The 15497-nt window shown below is 25.2% G+C and overlaps 1 protein-coding gene across 3 annotated transcripts in view; it reads right to left on the bottom strand.

The window, feature by feature from the left end:
- LOC6053615 (D-beta-hydroxybutyrate dehydrogenase, mitochondrial) overlaps positions 1-15497 on the bottom strand; it is a 127989-nt gene that overhangs the window by 10895 nt on the left and 101597 nt on the right. For all 3 annotated transcript variants that reach the window (XM_038258356.1, XM_038258355.1, XM_038258357.1), the window contains exon 4: positions 1889-2092. In XM_038258356.1, the coding sequence (XP_038114284.1) occupies positions 1889-2092 (204 nt within the window). The remainder of the gene's footprint in view (positions 1-1888; positions 2093-15497) is intronic.

The raw sequence follows: 15497 nt of genomic DNA, 5'->3' as shown, positions 1-15497 counted from the left end.
AATTCCCCTCCCTCTCCCACAACCAAGCAGTCGCACTAATACTATCGTGTGCTTCCCAGCACGATGAACCATCACCAATACTGGCACACGTCTTCTGTTTCTGCTGCCACTTCAAAATCAAGCTGTCATCATGGAGACGCTTGGAAAACAAATTTATTTCACGAATTTCTCCCAGTATTCTTGGGAAATCCATTAAACTCCAACTTTTTCACAAGGAAAATGTACACACGCGACGATTTAAACAATTTTGCCATATTGACATTTACATTTCACAATAAAAAACGCATTTTGAATTCGCGAACCGTTTAGGCCAACCTACCACGCCAACAGTCATCTCCTCACTCATAGAAAAGAGTAACTTTTGGTTTGGCTCAAAATTACGGTGGTTCACAATTAGGGTGGTTTTAAAAATCTAACTTTTCAGGAATACTTTTGGATTTTTTTGTCTTCTAGGAAATTGTTAGGCTTGCCAATTCAAGCAACTTTGTCCAAGACACTAAAATTTTATTTCGTAATCTACGATTTCTACGATTGTTTTTGAAAAGATCCAATGAACCAAATTTTCAGTTATTGCTGAACTCAAGGCGGTTTTAAAAACACCCAAAAAGCAATAACTGGAAATTTGGTCCATTGGATCTTTTAAAAAATCCAAATTCTGTACAAGCGATCAATATCAGTTTCTTGGACGTAGCAATTAAGGGTTAAGTTTTAGAGAAAAGAGAGAGAAAGAGAGCTCTAAAAAACGAACATTTTTTTTTTTGAAAAGTCAATTTGGACTCAAGGGTCAAAAATTACACCCATGTTAAACTAAAAAAGACGTAAATTAAAAATAAAAATATCTTGAAAAAGCACAGGACAAATTTAATGCACCAGGTTGCATTCGATAGAAGAGATCTAGCACTATAAACTTAAAATATCCCGGGGCTATTTTTCTTTAAACTCGATATATCTACATTTTCAAGGGAAAGGTATATGGATCCACCCTAACGAAATTCGAAAATTTTCCAACTGCATGTTTTTCAATAAAATTTTGCTGCTGAATCTGAATCTGCCCTCAGAATTGAGCCATAGTGTTAAAAAAACGATTTTTGGTCATATTTTCAGTTTCTATGTAAAATTATCATGAAAACATAATTTTTTTTTAATTGTGAAGCAATCCAAAAGTTGCTTATTTCCATTTGCAACAACTCTTCTGAAGACACCAAAGTTTCAAAATTTGACCTTTTTTCAGAATCTTAAATTTCCACTAAATTTTGCGATCTGGACCACTGTGCAATGTTTGATGATCTATTGAGTTCCCAAATTGCATTTTCTCGATATTCAATCTTTGAATTAAAAAATCCAAATCATTCAAATTAAACAACGGAAAAAAGTGATATTATTCCAAGGTAGTAAGACTTTTGTTGATAATCGGGTATTAACTGTATAATACAATATTATCACACTATTCCTGACATTCCATGTTTGCTCAAGTAAAATAACCAAGACTTTTTTGCTGTGTCAACAAAATAACAGTGAGGGGACCCTAGTTTTTAATCTTTTCTTTGTGTCAACAGAAGAATTCAAGTAAAATGTTAAGTAACAGGATTGTTACAACATGCATTATTGTTTTAACGTTTGCATTGTATACTGACAAAAGGAAAAGTTCGTTCAATGCATCTGCTAACTCTTACGATTTGATTGTTTGCATTGTAAACTTTCACCCCTTGTTGAGGAATATTTCATGGAATGTTACAATTGTCATAAAATTATTAGATAATGAAAACAATTTCTTTTGTGAAAACTCACCACTCAAATTCAAAGTAAGTCTTTATTGAGTTAAAAACGAGTATAAAATAGTTGAATAAGGTCAATTATCCCGAATTACAAAATCCCTCTCTCAACTCACCTGCACCTCCGAGGTCACGTCCAGCTGAAGGACCTTCAGCCGGCCCGAGCACAGCGCCTTCAGCATGCCGGCCTCGTCGTTATCCTCCAACTTCTTGAACCCGGCGAACACCTTGAAGCCGAGATCGTCGAGCCGCTTGGCCAGGGCACGGGCCAGGGCCGACTCGCAGCCGGTAATGAGTACGCCCTTGCCCAGAGCCGAAACCTGTGGAACGAGAAAAACGAAAGACTTGAATTAGTAAAGTTTAACAGTTTGGCAGTGATTGCAGGTCAAGGCCTCCCCGGATTGTCAGCGTCGTCATGGCAGGATTTTCTTGTCCCAACATAATCACAGGTTGGCTCTCTTGAACAGCTTGTGAACATGCCAAGGAATGTGGAGATCCTTCCTTGTCGTCTGGATCTTTTGCTTAATGTGAAAAAATCCATCAGAATTCGCAACATTTTAAAATTGACGAAAATTCATAATTTATGAGAATTTTTCCATCATTTGGAGTGGAACTTTTCGGTTGAGGAAAATTTGCCAAACGCTTTCCGTCCCAAATTATGTTTACATAATTTTAAGGATGGATCGTGGGTGGAACGAAGGGGGGAATCCAAAAAGGGAAGAGCTGGTTGATATTTACATAAAAATTACTCGTACAATTTATTCATTTCAATCTGCCTGGCTGGCTGAATGGATGGCTGGATGGATGGCTGGCTGCCTGCTGGCAAAGTTGGAGAAGGACAACCCTCTTGAAGAAATGATTTTGATCCTTTTTTTTCTGAGGTTGGTTTTGGGAATTTGGTTCAGGTTTTGTTTCGGAACGGTGGGCTTCAGCACAACCCCAGGTGAAATGCTGATTGCGGCAAGATTCCTTTAACGAGGTTCGAGATTTTGTGTGTGGGCAAAAAATTGAGGACCCCGTTCTGGGAAGGTTGGACACTGGAGACGCTGTGGATGTCTGTGGAATAATTTGAGCAGTACGATTTTTGAGTTGCAATTTGCGGAATTTGATGGAGTGGATCTTGAGAGGATTGACATTTAATGGATGCTTGAGTTTGTTTTTTAGGTTTTATTTGCACTTGATACATTTGTACTTGGGTTTAATTAATTAATAGCAATTATTTTTCTCCTGTTATAATTGTTAGATGAGCTGTTTTATTTCTTAATCAAAAGCTTTTCTTTCTTTATCAATTTTCCTGAGCAATTTGAGTAATTGCTGATTTAATCTAACCATTGCAAAAGAAAAAAAATTAGACAGGCGTGACGAATTTATGTAATTTTTGTACTTATTGTAATTTTTGTAATTTTTGTAATTTTTGAAATTTTTGAAATTTTTGTAATTTTTGTAATGTTTGTAATTTTTGTAATTTTTGTAATTTTTGTAATTTTTGTAATTTTTGTAATTTTTGTAATTTTTGTAATTTTTGTAATTTTTGTAATTTTTGTAATTTTTGTAATTTTGTAATTTTGTAATTTTATAATTTTTGTAATTTTGGTAATTTTGGTAATTTTGTAATTTTGTAATTTTGTAATTTTGTAATTTTGTAATTTTGTAATTTTGTAATTTTGTAATTTTGTAATTTTTGTAATTTTGTAATTTTGTAATTTTGTAATTTTGTAATTTTTGTAATTTTGTAATTTTGTAATTTTGTAATTTTGTAATTTTGTAATTTTGTAATTTTGTAATTTTGTAATTTTGTAATTTTGTAATTTTGTAATTTTTGTAATTTTGTAATTTTGTAATTTTGTAATTTTGTAATTTTTGTAATTTTGTAAGTTTTGTAATTTTGTAATTTTGTAATTTTGTAATTTTGTAATTTTGTAATTTTGTAATTTTGTAATTTTGTAATTTTGTAATTTTTGTATTTTTGTAATTTTTGTAATTTTGTAATTTTTGTAATTTTGTAATTTTGTAATTTTTGTAATTTTGTAATTTTGTAATTTTTGTAATTTTGTAATTTTGTAATTTTGTAATTTTTGAAATTTTGTAATTTTGTAATTTTGTAATTTTGTAATTTTGTAATTTTGTAATTTTGTAATTTTGTAATTTTGTAATTTTGTAATTTTGTAATTTTGTAATTTTGTAATTTTTGTAATTTTGTAATTCTTGTAATTTTTGTAATTTTGTAATTTTGTAATTTTGTAATTTTTGTAATTTTTGTTATTTTGTAATTTTGTAATTTTGTAATTTTTGTAATTTTGTAATTTTGTAATTTTGTAATTTTTGTAATTTTGTAATTTTTGTAATTTTTGTAATTTTGTAATTTTGTAATTTTGTAATTTTGTAATTTTGTAATTTTGTAATTTTGTAATTTTGTAATTTTGTAATTTTGTAATTTTGTAATTTTTGTAATTTTTGTAATTTTGTAATTTTGTAATTTTGTAATTTTTGTAATTTTTGTAATTTTTGTAATTTTGTAATTTTGTAATTTTGTAATTTTGTAATTTTGTAATTTTGTAATTTTGTAATTTTTGTAATTTTTGTAATTTTTGTAATTTTGTAATTTTGTAATTTTTGTAATTTTTGTAATTTTGTAATTTTTGTAATTTTGTAATTTTGTAATTTTGTAATTTTGTAATTTTGTAATTTTTGTAATTTTTGTAATTTTTGTAATTTTTGTAATTTTTGTATTTTTTGTAATTTTTGTAATTTTTGTATTTTTTGTAATTTTTGTAATTTTTGTAATTTTTGTAATTTTTGTAATTTTTGTAATTTTTGTAATTTTTTTATTTCATGCATTATTTATGTTTTAGAGATTTTTTTGTGTTCAAGAACACTCGAATAATAAAAGTTTCAGTAATTTTAAATTCATTAAATTTGTAAGATATTTTGAAATTAATTTAATGTGCATTTCTTGAGAATCAGTTCATTTTAAGGAGAGATGGTGATGAAATCAAATAAATTTTCAACATATTCACAAACTTTTCTATATTTTTTTTTGTTAAAAATTTATGAAAACTTGTAGAAATTATTTAACACTCATATTTTTTTTCTCTTTATTCAATTCAAATAAGTTTCAAGAACAGTTCATGTTAGAAAGAATGCAGTAACAAGTGAAAATAATTGAAAATTTCTTCTCTTTCAATTTTTATAGTTTTTGGAAAGTGTTTTCAACTAATATCAAGTAATAAATAACTTAATGAGAAGTGACCAAGCACGTTCTATCAAAACTTTGAAAAAATCATTTTGTAAGAACTATTCGGCGCCACTGTTCTTCGATATACATTAAACATTATTTTTACCGAAAAAGAACTAAAAATAATAAAAATAAAAATATTGTAATAATTCAAATCAACATTTCTTATCAAGCAAAATTGACAACGCCATTTCTGGCTCCTCATAATCCAGCTGGGTCACGAAATAATGGCCCACGAAAAACTATCAAAACCGAAAACCACGTTTCGCGGATCGATAAAGAACCCCGCCAAATGGTGCTCATAGTTACAGTTGAAGTCATGGCTCGCATAGTTCCCAAAACAGTGAATGAATTGGGCTGTGTGATGGAACGTTGCATAAGAAGGAAGAGACAACTACGACTGTCAACTAAACAAGACATAGCCCACACAAACTGTCACAAACACACACACAACCATCCATCCAAACCTCGACTCGAAGCTTCTTGAGATATCTCGGATCTACGACTTTTCGGACATTCCCTTTTGCGGCCCCTCCCTGCCTCAACAAACGAAAAAAGGAGCCCTTTTGCGAGACTGTGGCGACGTAAAATGTTATGAATGAAATCAACCTCCTCCTCCAACCGCTGCTGTTAGGTCGAAATCAATGAATGAAACAAGCTGAAAAAAAGGAAAAAGCGCGCGCGGAAAAATTGTGGTGAGTCACACGGAACAAACACAGGCACATATTCTAGCATTATCAGACACCAGACGCACGTGGGAAGACAAATTTGGCGCCATTCGATGTCACACTATCGACGTTCGAGAGTTATGATCGAGAGAATGATGGTAGAACAGGAAGGAAGCGAATCGGTGTCAATGTTGGGGTGGAAAATTAGTTTGTTGTAGTTTTTGATATCCAAATCAAGCATTGATTTAAAATATAAATAATCTGCACTAAGTTAAAAGTAACGAACTATTCGAATCTGAAATTACTCAGAGAACATTTTAGTTTAAATTCACGTTTATTTAAAATTGGAGGATTATTTTAGGAACATAGCAATGTTCAACAAAGTTGTAGAACAGGTCAGGACAAAAAAGACATCAGTAGAAATATGCCTACACGAATCACTCGAATTACCATGCGACACAATGATCCATCTTGGATGAAATTATCTTAAATTTCTGGGCATGTGATTTTCTGATTGATTTGTTATCTCTGGCAAACTTGTAGATTAAGATCATTATTTTTTTTAATTTGGCTTTTTATCACTTGAAGTTTAATTCTCAAAACATGTATTTTTTATTCTCAACCATTTTTTAAATGTATTTGACGACTTTTTTTAAGATTAAATCGAAAATATTGTCAATCATTATTGAAATCTATTTTCGAAACTTATTTTTGAAAATTGAATTGAACATTTTTTTTTTTGCAATTTAAACATTTCAGAAACTGTAGACATTTTTAAGATTTCAATTTATTTTGGATAGGTTTTTCTTAAGATTATTATTTTTAAAACATGTACTGGGGTAGGCCACACAAGGTCCATTCACTATCTAAAAAAAAAGTTTTTTCAATAGTGCTTCAAAAATAGTTGCGTTGAAAATTGATATTTCTTATTCCGAGGTGACTATCAAGTCATAGTATTTCTTGTTAAAATTAAATAAAAGGTGTTCAAATTTTATTTCTGTGTCAAATTTTCCATTGAGCATTCCTGCAAAAAATACTTCCGAAGAGCTGAGAAACTTTCATACAATTCAAATTTTTTGTCTCTTTTGATCGGACTGCTTGTTGCTAAGGTTCAGCCCCTCAAAGTTTATTAAGTTTTTTTTTGAATTTTGAAAATCTAATGTTTTTTGAAAAAATACTAATTAATATTGTTTTTGTATCAAATAATCGCATTTTTTTATAAATCTCTAAATTTCAAAAAAAAAATTATGAAAATTAAAAAAAAAATCAAAAAGCTACGTATTTACGGAAAAAATTCAAAAATTCCAGTTTTGTACAATATGGGTATTTTACATATCAAAATCCGATAATGTGATACGAATATAATAAAAAATGAAATTTTTAATACTTTTTCTAAAGTATGTAGTTTTGCATGTTAAAAATTGAAATGTATGCAAAATTCCCAATAATTTTTTACCCATTATGAAATAAAAATTTAAAATTTTTGTATTTTTTCAATAAGAAACAGTTTTGTAAAAATTTTTAGTATTTTACAAAAAATGTTATTCATACCGAAAAATATAAAAAAGCTGATCATTTGATATCCATATTGTAAAAAAAACTTAAATTTTTAGTATTGTTTTTTTTTGCAAAACTACGTAGTTTTGTAAAAAACAAAGTATTTTTACAAATATAAGTTATCACATTAAAAATGTATGAAAAAATCCCGATCATTTGATACCCATATTCTATAGTTCTGAAAAATTTCTAGTATTTTTTAGAAAATACGTAGTTTCATAAAAATCTTGAGCATTTCACAAAAAATATTAATACCGAAATGTAAGAAAAATCCCAAAAATTTGATATCCTTATTGTAAAAACAATTGAAATTTTGAGAATTTTTTTCAAAAGTACGTAGTTTTGTGAAAATTTCAAGCATTTAAAAAAAATCTTTTGAAATGTTTGCAAAATTTCCAATAATTTAATAGCGATTATGAAACAAAAATTTCAATTTTTATATGTTTTCATTAAGACGTAGATTTGAAATAAATAGAGTATTTTACTAAAATTGCTATTTTTGTCGAAATGTTTAAAAAAAATCCGATCATTTGATACCCATGTTGTTAAAAAAACTTAATTTTTCATTTTTTTCATGAATACGTAGTTTTGTGAAAATTTTGAGTATTTTCACAAATATAAGTTATCACATTCAAAATGTATGAAAAATCCCGATTATTTGATACGCATATTGTAAAATACTGAAATTTTTGGTATTTTTTTGAAAATACCTAGTTTTATGAAAATCTTGAGCATTTCACAAAAAAAATATTAATATCGAAATGTACGAAAAAAGCCCAACCATTTGGTATCCTTATCGCAAAAAAAAACTGAAATTTTAAGTAATTTTTCGAAAGTATGTAGTTTTATACAAGTTTTGAGCATTAAATTTTTGTAAGTATTTTGAAAAAAAACGTAGTTTTGTAAAAAAAATTGAGTAAAAGTTATTTCTATCGAAATGCTTGAAAAAAATCCGACCATTTGATACCCAGATTGTAAAATAAACTTAAATTTTTAGTATTTTTCCGAAAATACGTAGTTTTGTGAAAATTGTGTAATGAAAAATGAAAAAAATCCCTATTAATACCCATATTTTGAAAATTCAAATTTGGAGTTTTGTTTTGAGAAAAAAATGCATTTTCAAAATTCAAGAAAAATACGAATTTTGAGAAAATTTTCATGTAATTAAAATTGCAATGACTATACATTGCAATTTTAATAACATGAAAATTTTCTCAAAATTCGTATTTTTCTTGTATTTTGAAAATGCATTTTTTTCCCAAAACAAAACATCATCCCAATTCTAAAATACTACAATTTTTTATGTTTCGATGATTTTTCATAGGATTATAGCTAGGCATAGTGATTTATCACGCTCAACAATTGCAAATATCACGGGGACCTCTATTTCAAAATACCAAATTTCACGGAGCGATAAAAATGTTAAAAGAACTCTGAAAATCTTATGTTAATGATTCCACCTAGTTTATGGATGGGCTCTCAGAATGGGCCGATTCAGAAAAAAATGTCCTCACTTTGCTAGGAAATCAAGGATTGGCTTGAGCCATTTTTCTCTGTAATGGCAGTATTTTGAAATAAAATGTAGGGCATGCGTATTCTCATTTTTTGAACTGCTTTTTTTAAACATTCGACTAATAAAATTAAGAAGTTTTTGCTGATTTGCATTATTTTATTGAATTTCATATCAAAGCAAGATTTAACAATTTTGTCCAGCAAAAAATGAGTGGAATAATTTGAATTTTTGCGACATTTGGCACATTAATATTTTTGAAAGGTTTTTATCTCCTTTTACAAAATTTAAATTTTCAATCAAAAGGCAATAATGATATAATTTGTAACGAAATAGACATTTTAATCCAAATTAAAAAAAATAAAGCGCAAATTAGTATTTTATCTTTCATATGTGGCGGACTCGGACTTAAACAAAACGTAAACAAAAACTTTTTTTTTTCGACGAAAAAAAATCTTCCATGCTTAGATATTTTGAAAACTAATTATTGCAACACAAGTGGTCCAGGACAGGTTTATAAATGCAGCTTGTTTTGGTCATAGTCGATGGACATAAACTTCAAAAAATATGTGCAACGGCCTAAGTAGGTTCTGGAATTTATTTTCACTCAAGTTCAGTTGATAGTGCTGTCAAAAGTTAATTTTTGAAGGTTATTTTTTTCCTTTCTCTCTCAGTTCTCTCTGCATGTCTCTCTCTGAAAAGAACCACCCTACTTCTAGAACCACCTCGCACCAGACCTGTTTAGTGACGCGCAACACGCCGCCGCTGACATTTGCCTGTACGAAGTGTCGCAGTTTTGGGAATTTCATTGATGGTGTCACCTCCACGGCTGGTGCTACGCAGAGGTGGTGTGTGTGTGTGTGTATTTCTTTCAACATGAATGAAATTCAACACTACCACCTTTTCAGCGGTTGTGGGCCCAAAGAAAAAAGTGAATGTGAATGGATTTTGTGAGAATATTTTTACTTTCTTAAAATTAGAGTGAAAATTGTAAAATTTTCGTTTGATTTGAATATTTCGCAAAAAATCTAAGACAAAAAATCTTTCTCAACATCCTCGCTAGACAAAATGACTCAATAGCTGCAAAGATGGCGCCCCCAACCAGTCTATGCGTGGGCGGTCAAATCTTCCCTTCCCACCCCGCAACAAGACGCAAACAAAAAAAGAAAGGATTTCTCAGCCAACGCCGGGCTTCGTCCGTCCATCGGGACCAGACTCAAGGATCAGCACGGCCGCATGGAGGCTGCCGATGGCCATTCTGAATGTCAAATGAGATGTGGGAACCCCGCCACCCCTAGCTGATGGCAGACTATGAAACTTGAAACTAGGATGCCACTTTGGAGTGGATCTTTGTCTGAAGCGCGGGAAAAGCTTGCAACACCCACGCGGGTTATTCTGAGAGAGTGTGAGGGAGTGACATTTCCATACACTTTTTTTTCTCGCAAAAGCTGATGTGGGTTGTACGAGCTCAGCTGCATCAACGAGTTGAGGATAACAGTTTCTTTAAGGATGATGGGGGTGGTGGCGGTTCATGCGTTAGTCCTTGAAACGGGTGTCAATTTGGCAAATTGACGCTGGGACAAGTTGTAAAGTTTTGCTTAAGGTTGCTCAAGAGTTTCTGCAAATTTGTTGAGGACTTTCTTGTTTTCTTGAGGGTGACGTAAGACCTTTTCTAGACAAGTCTTAAGAAACAAAGTTATGACAGAATGTAACACCTCAATACTTACCAATTCCAGCCTCCAACCAGTTCCATCTGCAACCACTTTAATCACCAAAAACTTACCTGATCAAGTTCATTCACCGCAAGACTTGTCCCTCCCCGCCACAATCCTGACGTCCGTACTAGAAAGCTAGTTTGCTCAAACTCACGGTTAATCAGCGCCTAATCACCAACGTCTTCCTCCCAAAGAGTCAGAATCTCACCCGTCTTGAACTAATCAGCATGTAAATTCACACAACTTCCCCGGGGTCGCAAAAAATTACCGCGACCACCGAATCAAAGCTGTACTCGGTGCGACACCAATCACCGGGCACGTTCTGCGGTTCTGTAGAGTTCTCAGTCCCCCTCCCGGTGGGAGTTGTTGTTATTCAAATCAGCTCGGTGATGTGCGCAGCTCTCTCTCCCCCTTTGAGGTGAGGTCCTTGGAGCAACACCCACTTGAGCTTGGACGCCACCACGTAGGATAGGTCACCGAGGTCGGTTGTGGGGGTTAGGAAAACCTTTCTCTTCTTCAGGGGTGGGGAAGACTTTTTACGATGTGGATTTGCATTTTCTGGTAGCGACCGCTAGGAGTTGGCGTGTTCTTTCGATCTTAATTAAGGCGTATCTAATTTCTTGGTGTCTGGAGATTTGTGACTTTTTGAATCCGAATCTTTAAAATTTTGAGTCTCTAAGTTTTGGCTTCGTCAATTAAATTTCTTGTAGGTATCCTGGACACGGAAAAAAATCAAATTCAAAAAAAAATATTGTGCATTTTGCACTTCACTTCAGTCTTGCGAAATTATGTTCATCACAGTATCTATTTATTTCAAAAAGTTTTCATCACACTTGTTTCGTGTCCAAGGGATGTCATGGAGAATGTCGGGCCATGTTACGAAACCTATACTCCAAATTAAAAATTTTAAAATTCATAAATATTTTAAAATTCCTAAAATTCCTAAAATTCCTAAAATTCCTAAAATTCCTAAAAGTCTTAAGATTCTTAAAATTCTTAAAATTCTTAAAATTCTTGAAAATTCTAAAAATTTTAAAATTTCTAAAAATTCTAAAAATTCTAAAAAATCTAAAAATTCTAAAAATTTTAAAAATTCTAAAAATTCTAAAAATTCTAAAAATTTTAAAAATTCTTGAAATTCTTAAAATTCTTAAAATTCTTAAAATTCTTAAAATTCTTGAAATTCTTAAAATTTAAAATTTAAAAATTCTAAAATTCTTGAAATTTTAAAATTTTAAAATTTTAAAATTATTAAAATTCTTAAAATTTTAAAATTTTAAAATTTTAAAATTTTAAAATTTTAAAATTCTTAAAATTTTAAAATTCTTAAAATTTTAAAATTCTTAATATTCTTAAAATTTTAAAATTCTTAAATTTTAAAATTTTAAAATTCTTAAAATTTTAAAATTCTTAAAATTCTTAAAATTCTTAAAATTCTTAAAATTTTAAAATTCTTAAAATTCTTAAAATTCTTAAAATTCTTAAAATTCTTAAAATTCTAAAAATTCTTTAAATTCTTGAAATTCTTAAAATTCTTAAATTTTTTAAAAAATTTTAAATTCTTTAAACTCTAAAGATTCTTAAAATTCTTAAAATTCTTAAAATTCTTAAAATTCTTAAAATTCTTAAAATTCTTAAAATTCTTAAAATTCTTAAAATTCTTAAAATTCTTAAAATTCTTAAAATTCTTAAAATTCTTAAAATTCTTAAAATTTTAAAATTCTTAAAATTCTTAAAATTTTAAAATTTTAAAATTCTTAAAATTCTTAAAATTCTTAAAATTTTAAAATTCTTAAAATTCTTAAAATTTTTAAAATTTTAAAATTTTAAAATTTTAAAATTCTTAAAATTCTTAAAATTTTAAAATTCTTAAAATTTTAAAATTTTAAAATTCTTAAAATTCTTAAAATTCTTAAAATTTTAAAATTTTAAAATTCTTAAAATTCTTAAAATTCTTAAAATTTTAAAATTCTTGAAATTCTTAAAATTTTTAAAATTCTTAAAATTCTTAAAATTCTTAAAATTCTTAAAATTCTTAAAATTTTAAAATTCTTAAAATTCTTAAAATTCTTAAAATTTTAAAATTTTAAAATTCTTAAAATTCTTAAAATTTTAAAATTCTTAAAATTTTAAAATTCTTAAAATTTTAAAATTTTAAAATTTTAAAATTCTTAAAATTCTTAAAATTCTTAAAATTCTTAAAATTTTAAAATTCTTAAAATTTTAAAATTTTAAAATTTTAAAATTCTTAAAATTTTAAAATTCTTAAAATTTTAAAATTCTTAAAATTCTTAAAATTTTAAAATTTTAAAATTTTAAAATTCTTAAAATTCTTAAAATTCTTAAAATTCTTAAAATTCTTAAAATTCTTAAAATTTTAAAATTTTAAAATTCTTAAAATTTTAAAATTTTAAAATTTTAAAATTTTAAAATTTTAAAATTCTTAAAATTCTTAAAATTTTAAAATTTTAAAATTCTTAAAATTTTAAAATTTTAAAATTTTAAAATTCTTAAAATTTTAAAATTTTAAAATTTTAAAATTTTAAAATTCTTAAAATTCTTAAAATTCTTAAAATTTTAAAATTCTTAAAATTTTAAAATTCTTAAAATTTTAAAATTCTTAAAATTCTTAAAATTTTAAAATTTTAAAATTTTAAAATTTTTAAATTCTTAAAATTTTAAAATTTTAAAATTCTTAAAATTCTTAAAATTCTTAAAATTTTAAAATTTTAAAATTTTAAAATTATTAAAATTCTTCATTTTATTTTGAATTTCAGATAAATCTGCCTATGTATTTTTAACGTTCAAGAATAAATATTTTATAATTCACTCAAACTCTTAAACATAAAATTCTTAAAATTCTTAAAATTTTAAAATTCTTAAAATTCTTAAAATTCTTAAAATTTTAAAATTCTTAAAATTCTTAAAATTTTAAAATTCTTAAAATTTTAAAATTTTAAAATTCTTAAAATTTTAAAATTTTAAAATTCTTAAAATTCTTAAAATTCTTAAAATTTTAAAATTTTAAAATTCTTAAAATTCTTAAAATTCTTAAAATTTTAAAATTCTTAAAATTTTAAAATTCTTAAAATTTTAAAATTTTAAAATTCTTAAAATTCTTAAAATTTTAAAATTTTAAAATTCTTAAAATTTTAAAATTCTTAAAATTTTAAAATTTTTAAAATTCTTAAAATTTTAAAATTTTAAAATTTTAAAATTCTTAAAATTCTTAAAATTCTAAAATTTTAAAATTCTTAAAATTTTAAAATTTTAAAATTCTTAAAATTCTTAAAATTCTTAAAATTCTTAAAATTCTTAAAATTCTTAAAATTCTTAAAATTCTTAAAATTCTTAAAATTTTAAAATTTTAAAATTTTAAAATTCTTAAAATTCTTAAAATTTTAAAATTCTTAAAATTTTAAAATTTTAAAATTTTAAAATTTTAAAATTTTAAAATTCTTAAAATTTTAAAATTCTTAAAATTTTAAAATTCTTAAAATTCTTAAAATTCTTAAAATTTTAAAATTTTAAAATTTTAAAATTTTAAAATTTTAAAATTTTAAAATTCTTAAAATTCTTAAAATTTTAAAATTTTAAAATTTTAAAATTTTAAAATTCTTAAAATTCTTAAAATTCTTAAAATTCTTAAAATTCTTAAAATTTTAAAATTCTTAAAATTCTTAAAATTCTTAAAATTTTAAAATTTTAAAATTCTTAAAATTCTTAAAATTTTAAAATTTTAAAATTTTAAAATTCTTAAAATTCTTAAAATTCTTAAAATTCTTAAAATTCTTAAAATTCTTAAAATTCTTAAAATTCTTAAAATTCTTAAAATTCTTAAAATTCTTAAAATTCTTAAAATTCTTAAAATTCTTAAAATTCTTAAAATTCTTAAAATTATTAAAATTCTTCATTTTATTTTGAATTTCAGATAAATCTGCCTATGTATTTTTAACGTTCAAGAATAAATATTTTATAATTCACTCAAACTCTTAAACATAAAAATTCTTAAAATTCTTAAAATTCTTAAAATTCTTAAAATTCTTAAAATTCTTAAAATTCTTAAAATTCTTAAAATTCTTAAAATTCTTAAAATTCTTAAAATTCTTAAAATTCTTAAAATTCTTAAAATTCTTAAAATTCTTAAAATTTTAAAATTCTTAAAATTCTTAAAATTCTTAAAATTCTTAAAATTCTTAAAATTCTTAAAATTCTTAAAATTCTTAAAATTCTTAAAATTCTTAAAATTCTTAAAATTCTTAAAATTCTTAAAATTCTTAAAATTCTTAAAATTCTTAAAATTCTTAAAATTTTAAAATTTTAAAATTCTTAAAATTCTTAAAATTCTTAAAATTCTTAAAATTTTAAAATTTTAAAATTTTAAAATTCTTAAAATTCTTAAAATTCTTAAAATTCTTAAAATTCTTAAAATTCTTAAAATTCTTAAAATTTTAAAATTTTAAAATTCTTAAAATTTTAAAATTTTAAAATTCTTAAAATTTTAAAATTTTAAAATTTTAAAATTCTTAAAATTTTAAAATTTTAAAATTTTAAAATTCTTAAAATTCTTAAAATTCTTAAAATTTTAAAATTCTTAAAATTCTTAAAATTCTTAAAATTTTAAAATTCTTAAAATTCTTAAAATTCTTAAAATTCTTAAAATTCTTAAAATTCTTAAAATTCTTAAAATTCTTAAAATTTTAAAATTATTAAAATTCTTCATTTTATTTTGAATTTCAGATAAATCTGCCTATGTATTTTTAACGTTCAAGAATAAATATTTTATAATTCACTCAAACTCTTAAACATAAAAATTTTAAAATTTTAAAATTCTTAAAATTCTTAAAATTCTTAAAATTCTTAAAATTCTTAAAATTCTTAAAATTTTAAAATTCTTAAAATTTTAAAATTTTAAAATTTTAAAATTTTAAAATTCTTAAAATTTTAAAATTCTTAAAATTCTTAAAATTTTAAAATTCTTAAAATTTTAAAATTCTTAAAATTTTAAAATTTTAAAATTTTAAAATTCTTAAAATTTTA

This window comes from Culex quinquefasciatus, chromosome 2 (genome assembly GCF_015732765.1).
Source record: "Culex quinquefasciatus strain JHB chromosome 2, VPISU_Cqui_1.0_pri_paternal, whole genome shotgun sequence".
Taxonomy (NCBI): domain Eukaryota; kingdom Metazoa; phylum Arthropoda; class Insecta; order Diptera; family Culicidae; genus Culex; species Culex quinquefasciatus.
Note: the sequence above shows the minus strand (reverse complement) of the source record. Positions and strands in the feature narration are given on the sequence as shown.